The following is a 16,701-nucleotide window of genomic DNA, read 5'->3' on the forward strand; positions in this document are numbered from 1 at the left end:
TCTGCTTGCGCCCATGCACGTGAGCTTTCTCTTGCTCTAAAATAAATAAACAAAATCTTAAAACAAAACAAGGGGTGCCTGGATGGTTCAGTCAGTTAAGCATCCGACTCTTGATTTCAGCTCAGGTCATAATCTCAGGGTCATGAGACTCATAGGGCTCTGCACTGGGAATGGAATCTGTTTAAGATTCTCTCTCCCTCTGCACACTCTTCCCCTCACGCCCCAATAAAACAAAATGAAACGAAATGAAACAAAACAAAACCCACAAAAAAACCCTTGGTTTTCTTCTGCTGATGACAAAAATCCAATTGCTTCAGTGATATTAACACTATGTAGGAGATGATGTATAAAAGCTTTATCTGTAGAAACTCATAAACCTTACAGCAACCCTATGAGGTAAATTATTATTGCCATTTTATTTTTAATTTTTTAAATTTTTTAATCTTTCCACCCAACTTGGGGCTTACACTCACAACCCCAAGATCAAGAGTTGTTGAGCTCTACTGAGTCAGGTGCCCCATTCCTGCCATTTTAAAGACAAGGAAACTGAGATCCACAGTCATACATGTAGGAGTCAGCTAGCACCTGAATGAATGCAGGCAGTCTGGCTTCAGAGCCCGTACTTGTAACCATGATACCATCTGATGTTCTTCTGAACTAATTTGACCGAGATCCCTAAATCTGATCTGGCTAAAGGAAAGGGTGCCAAAGTAGTAAGGTTTTCACACCAAAGCTTTTATTCAAACCATTCTGAATGGAAATATTTCTAAAACATACTCTATACTTCTCCCTCATAATACGCCACTGAATACTAAACAACATTTCTATGTGGTGGAAACAGCATGGATCCTGCAATCACAAAGACCTGGGTGCAGATTCCTGCTCTGCCTCTGAACAGAAGGGTGCCCTGGGCGGGTTATTTCACTTCTTGGAGCTTATTTTTGAGAAATGGAGATTATACTGCCTTTACCTCACTGGGTTCCTGTAAAAATTCACTGATACACCACAGATAAAACACTCAGTGCAGCCTTTAGATCATCTTAAAAACCAAAGACAGAGCTGTTCTGTTGGTAATTTACTAATTGTGACTCTGCTCCACCATTGCCTTCTAGAAGGCAGGTCCACCCTTAGGAGCTTTATCTAATCTGCTGGCTCCATTTCAGTCACAAGGACTTCCTGCAATTCTCTGAACCTCCTCAGCCTTCTGGTATCTCAATACCTTCATTCACAATACCTTTCATTCCTCAAATGAGATGCCTTACTCCTCATCTCTACCTGTTACTTCCTATTTGGTCCTAAGATTCAGTTCAGATGATAATAGCCTGCCCGAGGAGACCTTTTCTGACATCCCAGGCTTCCCTTGTACTCACCCCTGCCCCTGGCACCCCGCACAAGCCTGTGCTGGGGCTCGACTCACTGAAATACTTTCTGACCTCTTCCTACACCCAGAGTGCTCTTTGATGGGAAGCTGGCTGGCACAGCATCTTATTCATCTTTAATCCACTGCACCTGGCCACTGCCCGGCACAACTAAAGAGCGGAAGAAACATGCACTAGATGGATAACAAAGTCTCAGAATTGTGTGTGAAAGGGGCAGAGTTTGAATCCACTTCATTACCTCCTCTGATTTTCATAGGCCCCTAAAGGTGCAGCGGGCTGGGTACTAGTTTGCCCTTCTAACAAAGAACAGGAAAGGGTCAGAGAGGTCACGTGATTCATCTCTGGCCAGCCTGCCTTCCCCCTGCACCCAGGAAACGCTCCAATGAGCTGCGGGAAACTTGCTTTTGCTTCTTGGAGACCCTGTTTTCTTTCTAGATCTTCACGGTTGTCTGAACAGGTGAGATAACTGCAGAGTCTGCTTCCTACGTGGTGGGTGTTATACAATAAAGAAGAGCAAAACAAACACAAAACCATAAAAGCATAGTCCCCTTGCTTGGTCTAATACGAGAAATGACCAGATGAGGAAAAAAAGCTTTAAAAAGATGTTTTCAAGCATACGTTATGCGTTTGAAGAACTTGGGATAAAAAACAGTAATTATAACCATGGGTATTTATAGGGCCAGGCCCTGGACTGTGTTATGTGTATCTGCTATTAATCGAAACAGCTGCATTTTGCAAACAAGCAGTGAGGAAGCATCACCAAAGAATAGCTGGTAAGCAGCAGACTAGAACAAGGACCCCAGGCTGTCTGCACTTCATCATACTCTGCCTCTTTGACTTAGAAACATCTCTATGTCTCACTTAGACTGATCTCAGACACTAGCACATGGTGTTGGTATCCTTTGACCTAGAACCTACTCTCAGCTTTGACAAAGACACACAGCACTGGACAACCATCTCTGGAAGTTTTAGAAAGGTATGTGGTATAGCTGAAAGAGTTCAGGCGTGGGACTAATGAAACCTCTTAAAATTTCAGCTCTGTAATGGGTATTATATAAGGGTGATGCATCACTGACCTCTACTTCTGAAACTAAGAATACATTATATGTTAATTAATTGAATTAAAAAAATCCCAACTTCACGTCTTTTCTTCTCAGCTTCTTCCTCTGTCAGATGGGGCTACTAATACCATCAGTCAAGACCGTTAGAGATGCCAAATGCCCAGGAGAGCCTGGCACACAGCAGGCACGCACTAGACGGTGGCTACTGACTTTTACCATTTATCACTGTTGTCACTCAACTTCAGTTTTACCAGAGGGATAATGTGTGTAATGTCATCCCAAGTCTAGCTATAGCTGAGACTTTAGTGTATCACTCCATCAACAACAGTGTCTCAGTGTGCTGGATACGAAGCTATCTGGCTGGCCTCAGCTTGCTTAGAGGAAACATGAACATTCTGGAAACATACAGATAACTGAAGGAATGCTTCTGAAGTGGCGACATCACACATATTATTTTGAGTGGTAGTGAGTGGGCTTTTATTGATTTAGTAAAACCCAAAGTAAGGTACTTTGAAAAGTTACTGGATCCTGTTCCTCTAATACAAACAAAAACTTCCACTCCACTGGGATGACCTTAAAGGGGACATCATCAAGGTATCACCAGATGATTGCTCTACAACTTCTCAGAAAGCAGGATTCAACAACAAACCAACACACAAGCAAACAAATAAAAACCGCACAAAGTCCCTCCCCAAACAAAATTCAGCACTGAGAGCATTACCTTTCACCAGAGGCAGAGCCCAGTCCCTTCACCTGTATCAAGATTGTCCAATTAGAGTTCTGCCCCTGCTGCCTTAGCTTCTCACTTCTGTGTGGACTGTGCCAGGCTGGCTCCCATTCTCCCTGCTGCAGTGGAACTCCTCATCCTCTCTACTGGGAGTCCAGTCTATTCTCGAACAGTCTGCTCCCTGACTTCTGTGACACTGGCCCCTCTCTGGTTTCTCCTCCAACACCACTGGCTCCCTCTTCCTTCTCTGGTGTCCCAAGGTGCATGCTTTATAGGATTCTGCTCTAGGCTCTACTTCCTCTTATCAGCTCATGGATTTCATTTATTGTATAGGAACACTCCAGTTCTCACCCTAGTTTCAACTGCTCTACCGAGTTCTAGGTCTTGCATTTCCAATGCTCTCTAGAATGTCTCCCGAGTTTAAGACTGTAACAAGTAACTTTTATCAAATGCTCACTAATATGCAAAGCCAGAGTTCCTGAACTTACCTAGGTGCCCATGTGGGTTTTCATGCGGTACTTGTTTTTTACCATAGCTACCATGGAAGACTAGCTTTGAAAAGACATGGTACTGAAAGGAATATAACATGATAAGATGTTATAACCATGAATTACCTCAAACTAGTAGTTCCTAAGGTTTCTGACTGATGTCACATACTGCTATTTCTCTTGAAAATTTAATATATTTAAAATATCCAGTGGTGCCCCTGTGAGTTGGCTGTGGCCCCAGGGGGCCTTGGCACACTGTGGTCCTAAATAAATCCTTTTACATTTATTATTGTTTAACCCTTAACAACCCTATTGGGTAGGTTTGTTGTCATTGACACCTTCTATATGGAGAAATTATGCAACTTGCCCAACAGCATATGGTTTCTAAGTAGCACAGCCAGGATTTGAACTCAAGTGGTTTGGCTCCTTAGCCCACACTCTTAACCTTCGATATGCTGAATCTCCTGACACTTCTATCTTAAGAGTCTAAACCTGACTTATCTTCTTTTCCCAAAATAGCCATTCTTCTTGATTCTCTCTGTTTTTGTTCCAGTCCTGGTCACAGGACCTAAAGTAGAAAGGGCACACAGAGGCTTTTGGCACTCATTATCAGTTGGCTTTCCCATCTCTGTTTGTTGTAGTTGAGGGAACACTATTCCTGAGACCTTCCTTTCTATCTCTAGGTGGACTTTTAGATAGTTCTTTTTTACTGAAACAAAACCAAGGGAAGGATTTTTTTTTTTTTTTTTTAAACTCTACAGAATGGGGCACCTGAGTGGCTCAGTCAGTTAAACGTCCGACTCTTGATTTTGGCCCAGGTCATGATCTCAGAGTCGTGAAACTGAGTCCCATGTTGGGCTCCACACTGGGAGTGGAGCTGGCTTGAGATTCTCTATCTTTATCTGTACCACCCCCTACCCTCACTGTGCATAAGCATGAGCACTCTCTCTAAAAAGCAAAAAACACACTCCACAGCAAGTTTTCCTGCATAGGTCAAGTTTTAAAAAACATGGTACATGTTCCATAAATACTTGTTGGATAAATGACTACATTCAGAGTATGACTACCTCAGGTTTGGACAGTCATGATCAAATACTGGTTCCTAATAAATTTTTTGCTATAAACAAAAGTACCTTTTTTTTTTTTTTTTAAACTAGCAAGTGCTAGCCACATGGAGGAATTATAAGTAAGTCCTACACCGGAGATTATAATTTCAAAATCTTCGGGGCCATTTTTATACTCGTTTATGCTTCTGCTTTCCCAGATCTGAGTCCTATTGTCAGATCTTGTCAGTTTTTCCTTCAGAGATTCTCCTGAATCTGTCTCTTCAGCTGTTTCTATCGGGCTTTTATAGTACCTGATACCTTGGCCTATAATAACCTCCTGGGTGGTCTGTTACAATCTCTCCTCAGTCTCACCCACCTGCTGCAGTGCTATCACTTTATTCTTAAATGATCACTGAGAGTCTATCTAAGTCCTGCTCATAAGCCCAAAGTGCCTGCTGCCAAATCCTTAACTAACTCAAAATTCTTTACAATTTGCACCTGACCTACCTTTTCAATACTGATGTTTGCATCCATATAGTCTATCACAAAATGCCTAGCAAGGACATTAAGGAGTTGAAGGTAGGGTGACTAAGACAGTCCCCAGGGAGCTTACAGTCTTTAATAAAGTAAACGGAATATGCACAAAGAAAGCTCCAACACAAGGGACAAAACGTGCAGTGACTTCCCACAGCCAAGGTGTTATGGGAAGTCAGAAGTTAATTCTGCCTGGAGGGTCAGGATGTCTTGGAAGAGGCAGCATTTGATTAGGTCTTGAAGGGAAGGCAGAGCTTTAATAGATGGAGAATAAAGACTGCCATAAAAACAAGCAAAGGAACAGAGGTAGAATGTAAGGGCCAAGTCTGGTTTCCACACGGTACATGTGAGGCAGACTAAGAGGTACAGCTGAGAAGGAAGATTTAGGGCTAAATCCCAGATAATTATGAATGCTTGACCAAGAGTTTGGACTCTGACATTTATTCATTCCTTCAGCAAGTACTTATGGACTAACTACAACAGGCCAGACTGTGGGTTCAGCACTAGGTATGGAGTGGAGAGCATGAGAGACACGATCCTGGGCCTCTCAAAACTTATGCTCTTACGTGAAGGCAGTAAGGATCCACTGAAGATGGTGAACCAGATGTCAACATCAAAGTGGTACTTAAGAACATTCTGGCATCAGTGTATACTAATTACATTGGGGAATAAACAGAAAGGAGGCCATGTATCACATTAAGTACAGGGAGGGATGAGGCCCAAGTTGGGATAGTGGTAATGGAGGACATAAAGTCATGGAAGTTATTAAGGAGGAATAATATTAGGCTCAACACTTGAGTGGATATAGGCAGAGGAGAGGGAAAACAGGTAAGAGTCAGATGTAAAAATGAAATATAAAACTGGGAAAAAAATCAGAATAGTGGTTGGCTCCAGGGGTAAGGAGTGACTGGGAAGGGGTATGAGAAAGCTGTTTCAGATGATAGTAATGTCTGTATCTTGACAGAGGTTTGGTCACGTTTGTGCGCATTTGTCGAAACTCACCAAATGGTATATAAACATGTGTACGTTTGTGCATAAGTAAATTCTAGTGGAAAAAAAAAAAGCCTTGAATTCAGATATTAAACCTAAGTTAATGATATGCAGGCTGAAGTCTTTAGGGGTGTGTATGGTATCTATAATTCACATTATAGATGTATAATTTACATTATATTTATAATACATTATAAAAGTTGGATTGATAGATGGACAGGTGTGTGATGAAGCAAAGAGCAAAACAGTAATTACAGAATCTCATTGGGTGGCATATGGTGTTCACTGTACAATTTCAAAGCTTTTTGTTTGAAAAGTTTCATGATGAAGTGTTGAGAAAAATGATTATAAGCATATAGTTTCGGGGCAGCCCGGGTGGCTCAGCAGTTTAGCGCTGCCTTCAGCCCAGGACCTGATTCTGGAGACCCGGGATCGAGTCCCATGTCAGGCTCCCTGCATGGAGCCTGCTTCTCCCTCTGCCTGTGTCTCTGCCTCTCTCTCTCTTTGTGTCTCTCATGAATAAACAGATAAAATCTTAAAAAAAAGCATATAGTTTTGAGTTTGGGTTGACTGGAAGGACACAGGGAACACGGAAGCAGGTGGAGGAGGAGCTGCAGGTTTGGGAATCTGGATGATGAGCATAATTAGTGACACACGGGTATGAAGAACCCAAGGCATCTAGGTGGAAATATTTATCAGGCAGTTAGAAACGCAGGATTAGAGTTCACTTGTTTTGCTAGGCTACTTCGTAAATGTCTTTCTGCTTTCTTGTGTTCCCTTCCACTGAAATCCTTTCTCTTCTATAGGCTTTCTCTGACCACCCTGCCCTCCTCTATTCAGTGCTGTAAGATTAGTTATGGCTCTATCATATATTACTAGAATGAAAATTCTCAGGAGAAATAACAATCTTACACAGAATATGTATGATTTAACGAAGCAATTTTCAAATAAACAAATGAATATAAACCTGACCTAATAATTGACTATCCAGTTCTTTATGCTCAAACTCATTCTTGGCTTGGAAGGTATAGTTTTGCTTTTAATTTCTGAGATATACATACTTAAAAGGCACTCTTTGGAGTACCTGGGTGGTAGAGTCAATTAGGCATCTGCCTCTTGGTTTCAGCTCACATCATGATCTCAGGGTGTTGAGATCGAGCTCTGCACTGGGCTAAGCACAGAGCCTGCTTAGTTTCTCTCTTCTTCTCCCTCTACTCCTGCTGTGCGCACGTGCTCTCTCTAAAATAAAGAAATCTTAGGAAAAAAAAAGATAACTCTTTGTAGTGGGAAACATAATTTACACCTCAATTACAGACTGAAGTGAAACTGCCATTTCCAAATTCTTAATATACTTGACTTTTTCCTTCTTAATATCTCCTCTTTAATCTGACATTTCAGTTTGCATTACTCTAAACAAAGGAAGAAAATGGTTGTCCTTAGGTGGAAAAACTAAGTTTTTTGACCTTCTTCTTTCCACAAGTCTGAATTTCTAAATTTCTATAAAATTAATACATTACTTTGATAACAGGGGAAACAGCTTATTTTTTTTTTAACAGAAAACCTTTAGTAACATAGTCTCAGCCCTGAAAGTACAACTGCTAGATTTCTTGAGCTGCAGGAAAGTTCAACCAAGGTCGCTGATTTCTCCTTCCTATCTCCTCAGCAATCAGTGTGCTCCTGAAGGTCTGGAGCTATGTCCTGCCCAGCTTGGCACCTCTCTACACCACCTAGAGCACTGGGCTGGGTAAACAGCAAGCACTTGCCTGTTGAAAGAACATACATTTGACACTAAAAATAATACCAGAAAGTGGCCCACACCAGTTAGCGGAAGGCCATTAATTCATTCCATTAACCTGGGTCGTTATTTTCCTAATTTTGAAAATGTGTTTCTCAAAATGAACTAGAAAATACCTTTTCATCTCTCTCAACTGCCCCAGGCAGACAGTGCTGCCCAGTGAAAGGAACTGGGTTCGGCTTCTTCCGTGAATTCCAATTTCAACGGTATCCCTAAACCTATGCTTGGCACGATGGGAGACCACCATTATCAAAAAACCCATGAAAAATTAAGATTGCTCCTGTTTTTGAACTGGAGAGACTTGGTCCCTGGCAATATCTTACACCTCATGTCATCCCATGAGATTGGCCTCACCACACTCCCTGCGGTTCACCTCAGCTGCCTAATTCCAAGTCCACTTACTATTATCATCACTCACTCCCCAACACTTAAAAAAATGGTTTACCTTCTCTCCTCTCTCTCTCTCTCTGTCTTTCTCCTCTTTTTTCTTTTTTTTCTCACCGTGCCCATCCGTGTGGAGGCTGGGCAGGGGAGGGGGAGGGGCAGCAGCTCCAGTGTGTGGGACGCTGGGAGGAGGAGGGCCAGGTGTGACCTCTCCTGCTGGGGCAGCTGCAAGGCCTGAACTTCTCTTGGACTTGGAGTGCCGCTTCTCTTTATGCTTCTCCTTGTCCTTCTTCTTTTTGCTCTTCTTGGACTTCTTTTTCTTCTTGATTTCCCGGTAAGAGTCATCAATGACTAACTCCCCGGCCTCTAGCTCCCCACCAGAGGAGGAGTCCGATTCTACCAGAATAGGTTCAAGTCCTGAAAGATCAAGGTTAGCACTGTGGGGCTCTGGGAACTGGGAGGCATCTGACCCACAGCCTTCGGGGCCAGGAGAGGAATGTGGGTCTGAGGAGGACTTGTGCTTCTTCCGGGCTGTTTTCAGAAAGCTCTGTAACTCGTGTCCTAGGAGTAAAGCACCTTGCTCATCCCGAGCTGATTTCTTAGAGGATTTTTTCACAGTAGCTTGTTGAGAGGGGTACTGAAAAGGCTCCTCATCAACTGAGCTGCTTCCCTTCTCCTTTGGTGAGAGAATTAGTTTCATCTTTAAGCCATCAGGCTCACGAAGGGTCAGTGTCTCTGTGTTGACATACAGCGGTTTCATTTTTTTTGATTTGTGGGAACCACCGTCCTCCAGGGACAGGTCCCCACTGCTTCCACTTACTTTCTTCCTGTGGTGTTCTTTTTTACTCTCTGAATGACTTGAAGAACTAGAGGACTTTTCCCCTGTCTTTTTGGAGGGTTTGGAGCCTGCTGCCAGTGGTGAAGTGATGGCTTTCAACAGGTCCATGGCTGTATCGGCAGATTGCGGGCTGGACTTTTTCTTTTTCTTCTGTGACGATTCCAAAGACGAAATGTCTGGAAATAATCAAGAGAAGTAATGTCCACATGACAAACCAACTTCCAACAAGTTTCCTCTCTCACCAAAAACACTCAACTAATGTGAGGAAGAGGCTAAGAGAAATGATTTGAGGGGAGTCCCTTCAACTGATTCCTGATGATGCCCGTGTGCTTCTTGGCTTGGTAGATGTTGCCTGACCCTGGACACAGTTCTTGCCACTGGAGTTGTTTCTCTGCACTGAGTCTTCACAGCAACCAGAGAGGACAGACCCGGAAGAACGGACTAAGCTGTGGGATTACGAGCAGTTACAATTTTGGTTACACTGCAGACAGAGTGTCATTTGTTTCAGTGTTCAGGATAAGCCCATTCTAGTAAAGGGTTAGTCTCATCAGCTTTGCGTATAAGAGAGCTAAGAAAAACTGGTTTTGTGAGTGGATATGCACTGGACTAAGAAGTAACCCACAGGTGCAGGCCAGAGGGCCCAGGACTACATATGGCAAAGGGGTGCTAGGTAATAATGGGCAGAAGATAAGTGGATGATTGAGGGGAGAAGGAACCTGGTACCTGGTATATCACAAATGAAGACTGTTCTTCTATGCTGAATCCTCCAAAATACCAGCCCTCCACCTCTCTCCTCCTTCACACTGGTTTATCGGCACTCAGAACAAGAACCACTGTCCTGTTAAATAGGCCACTGAGTCAGCAACATCTGGATCCCTTTCCCCTACCCCGACTCCAAGAACCAGTGATGTGTTCATCCCACCTGCTGCCCTTTCCCCTCCTTACCTCCATAGTAGTAATCATCAGAGGAGTGCTTCCTCTTCTTCTTATGCGTGTCCGTCCCCAAGAAATAAAGTTCACTATCCTGGAATTGAAGAGGAAGAAGAATTGACCAATGAGTAAGACGATGAAGCAAAGGCAGTTTGGCACCAATTTTGTTCTCTGAGTTCTGACTTAGGAAGACAGAGCAAAACACAGGAAATATTAAAAATAGCGAACGATGTTTATTTTTTTTAAGGTTTTAAAAATATACTTCTTTCCTCAAGTACTAGGACATAGGATGGGAGAGAGTTAAAAACTTGCCTAATTCAAATGTTTCGAATTTACCTTTAACTTCTTCTTGGAAGAATTTCTGACCTGAGCAGCGATTTCTTCCTCTTCCCTTAAAAAATCTTTGTAAGAACGTTTCTTTTCTCGTTGGCTTCGTCCAGCAGCTAGTCCTGTGTCCTCAGAGTTGTGATCACCATCAAAGCAATCTGAAAGCCAGGTTCGTTTGGGAAAGGAAATGAGAAAGGTCAAGTAAGTGACAAACAAATCACCATGTATGTAATCCAACCGTCCCTCCATTTCCAAGTTAAAATAAGGTTTCAACAAGTCCACTGGAATATAGGACTAAGATCCAAGGGGACAAGAGTATTTTTTGATGACCTGGCTGCAAATGACAAGAACCAAACCTGAAGAAACAATGCTTCCACGCTATGCAAAGGCCCAATGTGCATCCTCAGACATGGTTTCTTAGTTGTGATTTGGCAGGTGGACACAGACTTGCAGAGGTAAGGCTGAAAAGAATAAGGATTCATGTGCTGTGCTGCTCTGTGGGAGTCCAAAATGTGATTCCTATCCCCAGACTCCTGCACACTGGAGCTGGCAAGGACCACGAGTGCTGCAGGCGATCACCCCAATAGACTACAGAGACTTATATTTCAGCTCTCATGTTGGAACCCTGTCCTTGTTTTCGCTTCCATGGGCCCAGTCTGGGGATGATGTGGAGGCTGAGTGCCTTAATATTGCTCTGGACCATCACTGAGAGTCCAGGCTGTGATGGCCAGTCCTGGTCTCTATGTCCATGGGCTGCAAGAATCGAAGAGGAAACCCCCTTTGGAATGCTTCTCAGATTAAGGGGTCATACCTTCTTTCTTCACGGAGTCATCATAAGCCATGGCGGTCCTGCAGGGCCTTTGTGAATGTGTCACTGTGTCCAGGCTCCTTCCCGTCTACAGGACCAGGTCTGAGAAACAAAGAAGGAAAACCCTCCTGTAATGCGAAATCACTGTGGAGAAGCAACCTTCCAGATGGAAATGCGTAGTGATCCAAGGGCAGACTGGAAGGGCAGCAAGAAATAAAGGAGTGTCTTGTCACCTCCTCATTCTGTTTGTAAATACATTGGGGTTGAAACTGCAGGAAGTGTGCTGGGCTTAATTTGATTTATGAGTTAGAGTTGTGGTTTGGTGAAGTATATAAAATACCTCTCATGTAATAAAAAATAGCTCAAAATTATGAGAATTTCTGAAATGCCAACAGGACTGACAAGACTGAGATGGTGAATACTGACATTAAGTCAGTAGGAAAGGTTCAATCGTGGCTACAAATGCACAGATAAAGCAAGATGCAGAGGAAGACAGATTACAGCAAACATTCCAGACCGTAAAATCCTACCATGTGGATTGGTGACAGGTTAACAACTATTGTACTGCAATTTACATATGAAAGACATTTAGAGTGTACTTTTTTTGGTATGCATTTTGTTGGCCTGTACGAATTTGCTCAAAACGTGGAGGTGTAAAAGCAAAGACACTTCTTATATTAGTTGGCCACATGATAGCTTTCAAGGCTATCAGGCCTTTCTAAAAGGCTAGGTGAAAGTAAAGAAGAATTATCATTTGTCCATTGGTGGTGAAGTTTTTATGATTATTAAGATTTTCACTGATTTGAAGTTACTATAATGTAAATATTCTAAACATCATTTTGAATTTGTTAAAATCTTTTTTTTGGATGTTCAAGTCTACATGTCTACTTTGACTTTGACAATGACAAGCCACAGACTGCACTCTAAGGTAAAGCTCTTCAAGTACTTTAAGGACAGGCAATGTCACAAATCCTGCAGGAAGTCTTCGCAGGAAATTTAAGAATGACATTCTAAACATATGAGAATGTTCTCATCCAGTTAGTGAAATGCTTACAAGGTGATCGGATTGGTTACTTATTACTTATTTAAATTTTATTTTACCTTCATTGCTATATGGGGATTTAGAAATGCTGAAGGGGCTCTTCAGTGAGACATTGCCAGTCTCTTCAGGTGGGTATGAGTAATATTGAAGTGCGTAACTTTTGTGAAAGAAAATCTAATTAACAAAGGGAACTCTCTTAAGAGTCACATTTAAAATAAACAGAAAGAAAAAAAGGCTTAATTGCACAAGTCAGATAAAATACAATGCACACACATGCCTAAGTTGAACATACAAAGAGAAAAAGCATTACCAAGAATGATTTACAAGGAACATTAAGAAAAGTAACATAAAAAAGCATTTCTCCACTTCCCTGAGAAGGAGAAGGAAGAAAGGACTTGGTCAAAGTTAAGAGAATCTAGAGTGAAGTAAAGAAACCAAACGAACTGAATTATTTTACTGATAAATCAGAGAACTGCTTGCCCTGAGGGCTTTATAAGGTCAGAGCTCATGTAGAAAAATGAGGCAACATACATATATCATGTAGCCAGCTCTTCATGTTCCAGTATTCTCAACTTTCTCAAATAGAAATTCCTGCCTTCCCCTTTCCACACAAGGGGTGCTGACTCCAAACGTGGTGAAGGAAGGGGGAATGTCATTGGGAATCAAGTCCATTCATTTGAAACTCTTATCTCCTCTCACTGGCACTAAAACATACTGACTTTATTAGAAAAAAAAAAAAATATATATATATATAGGTCGGTCCCATTAGTTTTCATAGACTGACTGGTAATGCTAAGAAATACCACAACTTGAGACCTCAAGTTAAATGTTTTCATGCCAAATGAATTTTGACTAAGAATGTTTAATAATAATCTTAAAACATTCAATATCATAAATATGGCCACCAGTCTGTTGTCAACTAGAAAATACACTTCTAACTGAAGCAAAGGCAGGCCCTGAGACTTACAGTTTGGCCTTCTTTTGAGTAACATCAAAACTAACATAAAACAGAGTTAACAGCAGAGTGGGAGTAACTACCTCCAAAGACGGTATGAGAAAGAAAACCATGATGTGACTTCTCAACTACGAAAAAAGTGTTCATGGTCTCATAACTGACTTCTCTGAAAAACAATGACTGGATTTAAAAAGTTGTGAAAGGGAACAGGAAATTGAGTTGATCTTCTGAAGCACAGGCCAACAGAGAAAACACGAACTGGTGTTAGCATTATGTATTGGAGTTAGGCCTGCTACTATTTAAATTTTCATAAAAACACTGAGAAGCATTTTATAAATTACATGCCTAAATAAGTTGTAGAGAAAAACTGAGTGGGGCCTGAAGGCAAGGCTGATTCACTAAAGAAGTAGAAGAGGCAAGAGTTAAAAAAACTAAAATTAAACACAATGGACCATGCCACTCACAGCTTGGGCAGACTGATGGACCTTGAATTTTTAAGTTCTTTAAAATCAAGATACTGCAGTTCAGGGGTTAGTTTTGGTTGCTGACTCACAAAGGAAAGATGAAACCAGATAAAGAAGTCTCAAGCAATAGTAATGGAAGAAAGGCAGAGTTAGGACAACATTTATAGAGGATCAGATGATCCTCTGATATTCCTTCCCGGTCTTGAATATTATCCATGATAAATTCAGAGTTCAGGGTTAGGCAGCAGATTGTGGGATTAACGAAAGTGAAAATACTAGATTTGATTTTCACATTGGAAAGCAGGGGCCATAATTACATTAAATGTTGGCAAAAGTAAAACAGGTGTTAACACCCATTCTCCTGAATTCCATCATGTAGGAGCTTATAGAATTCAATGTTGTCAACTTTAAGAGGCAGGGACAGTTTTACGATTATGTTCCTCTCCGTGTGTTAAGAAATGACAGCTAAGTGAAAGTTCATTATTTAATGTCGCGTATGGAGGCCAGAAACATGTCATCACAAAAGATGTGTACTTATGCAACGTGCAAATTGTTAAATGGCTCTTCTGGGACTCTTCTTCAGGGTTTGAAAAAGGGGGAGGCGCAGCTGCTGGCCCACTTGTAGAGAAGTTTGTATGCATTTTGTCCAGGCACAGCTTTGGGGATAACCAGAGTGATGAATGAAAAAAGCAAAAATCATCAGATACAGTATTTTCTTATGTTGCAGGTCCAAACGATAATCATTGGGGAGGTGGTGGTGGTAAAGTTTCAGAAGGTGATTTGTTTGAGGTAACCTGAGCCTCAGCAATCGCTAGCAAGCTTCTTCATCCCAGAACGTAACTGTGTTGAAAGAGAGGGAACAAAGTAAGCCCCCTGATCCACGTGGCCGGCAAAATCCCGGAACTCCATCCAGGTCTAGCGCGGGGTGGGGTGCGGGCCTGGCTGCAGGGTCCGCGTTCTCTTCCAGCACTCCCTCCGCGGACTCGGGCCGCCTGTCCGTGCAGGCGAGGGAAGCCAGGTGCGCGTCCAGCTGTAGCCAGTCTCTGACTCGTCGCTGCTGTGGTTCACTTCCAGGAGCGCGCTGGCCTCGTCAGTTTTGCAGAGCTCCCCTCCAGTGTCAGCACACAGCCACTCCGAATTCCTGCCCCTCCCTTCTCCGGGAACCTACCTATGCAGCACTCACAGCCCCTGCCAGCTCGGCCAACTGCGGAGATCCCGGCAGCCTGGGATGGGGATTGAACCCTCTCACTGCATGGCAGCTCGGAACCACGACCACCGCACAGACTGGCTGACAACACACATTTCCAAAAAGCCACCGATACAAATTTCGACAAGCTCTGTCCAATCAACAGGCTTTCCTTTGATTTTTTTTTTTTTTTTTTTTTTTTTGTTCTGCTCTAAGGGAATATAATCAGCCACCTGCTTAACCGGCGGGGGGTGGGGGGGGATGGTGCTCCTCTAAAGCACCATATAGAGTGAATCTCCAAGTAACAGCCGTGGGGGGAACGGGCCCGTACGGAGACCACACTGAGAGGCACGTTCCGACAGGACGCGCCACAGCGGGCTACTTAGACAGGGAGCCCCCAGGACCACCATTTTTGCGGCCCCCACGCAAACCAATGGGATTCTCCCGGCCGTTTTGCAGCAACAGCTAGTTCAACAAAGCTCTGTGAAGAGGAAAAGAAGAGAGCTCCTCGCATCCTCTCCTGCCAGCCCAGGGCCCTGCCCTCCCGCGCCGGCCCGGGCCCCCCGCACCCCGGGTCCCGAGCCGCACCGCCGCCCCGACTCGCTCCCCGCGGCCCCGCGGGCCTCCCGGCGCCCCCGAGGGCGGAGACGGCCCCGGCAGGGGGAGGGGCGGCCCCGGCCCGCAGGCCCCCGGGGCGGCCGCACGCCCCCTCCCGGCCCCGCAGCTTTCCCGCCTTCCCCATTTGAACGGCTCCCGCCCGCCCTCCTTCCGCGGCCCGCTCCAGCCCCTTCCCGGGGGCGGCCTGAGGCCGCTACTCCAGTCCCCGGCTCGGCCCCGGGGCTAGGCCGCGCTGGGCCTGCGGCGCCCCCGCGGCGGTGTCGCGGGCCCCGGCGGCGGGTGGCGGCGGGGCGGGGCCGCGGCCGCCTCGGGGAGGGGGCCCAGCCCGGCCTCGTGGGGGCTCCGCTCGCCGCTACCTTCACTCGGCTCGCCCGGATCCCGCCTCAGCGCCGCCGACCGCCGCCATCTTGGAGAAGGAGAGAAAAGCGCGAGCGGCCAGGCAGCCTCAGTCGAGCCCAGAGCGCAGGCTCCGGCTCGGGAAGGGGAATCCCGCTCCGCACGGAGCGCCGAGCGCATCGAAAGGAGCGCGCCGCTCGCGGAGCCCCGGCTGGCGGAGCCCGGGCCCGGGAGTTGATGGCGAGTTTTCGGTGGGGCCGGGCGTGGGCTGGAAGCTTTACGACCCTTGTATCGTTCAGTCCTCGCTGCGTCCCCCGTGAGGTAGGACGCTGGCTCACATTTTACAGATGAGAACCAGGCTCAGAGAGGTTAAGTGACTTGCCCGGCCGCGCACAGGTGGTTGCAGGAGGAGCCAGGTGCGACTCCACGTCTTCTGATTCTTAACCAAGTGCCCTTTCCACAACGCTATGCCCTTTCCTTCGAGATAGTTTTATACGTAAATGCCGTCCCCGAGAAGCCCACATCGTGCAGATTAAGAGCAGAGGGGCTTATTTGGAGTTTGGCATTGCTGTTCGGGTGCTTGGCATATTTCGGATGAGGGGGAAGCACATATAAAATAATTCGCATGGCGAATCGTCTGCATTTCTCCTCACAAATGATCTGCATTTAAAAGTGGAAGCAGGGATCCCTGGGTGGCGCAGCGGTTTAGCACCTGCCTTTGGCCCAGGGCGCGATCCTGGGGACCAGGGATCGAATCCCACGTCGGGCTCCCGGTGCATGGAGCCTGCTTCTC

General features: G+C 44.7%; 1 protein-coding gene across 5 annotated transcripts in view; it reads right to left on the bottom strand.

The window, feature by feature from the left end:
* Positions 1–16,069, bottom strand: part of HMGXB4 (HMG-box containing 4) — a 30,665-nt gene extending 14,596 nt beyond the window's left edge. The window contains exons 1-7 of one of the 5 annotated variants that reach the window (XM_077914712.1): positions 15,929–15,971; positions 11,311–11,409; positions 10,856–10,960; positions 10,509–10,657; positions 10,188–10,266; positions 9,966–10,080; positions 8,466–9,418 (exon numbers count right to left, since the gene is read on the bottom strand). In XM_077914712.1, the coding sequence (XP_077770838.1) occupies positions 8,466–9,350 (885 nt within the window). In that variant the 5' untranslated portion in view covers positions 9,351–9,418; positions 9,966–10,080; positions 10,188–10,266; ... (2 more) ...; positions 11,311–11,409; positions 15,929–15,971. Of the gene's footprint in view, positions 1–8,465; positions 9,419–9,965; positions 10,081–10,187; positions 10,267–10,508; positions 10,658–10,855; positions 10,961–11,310; positions 11,410–14,085; positions 14,271–14,936; positions 15,181–15,928 lie in introns of those variants that run through there. The other 4 variants (XM_077914709.1, XM_077914710.1, XM_077914711.1 and 1 more) reach the window with 4 other exon arrangements.
* Between the last annotated feature and the right edge of the window lie 632 nt (positions 16,070–16,701).

Source organism: Canis aureus, chromosome 11 (assembly GCF_053574225.1).
Source record: "Canis aureus isolate CA01 chromosome 11, VMU_Caureus_v.1.0, whole genome shotgun sequence".
Lineage (NCBI taxonomy): Eukaryota > Metazoa > Chordata > Mammalia > Carnivora > Canidae > Canis > Canis aureus.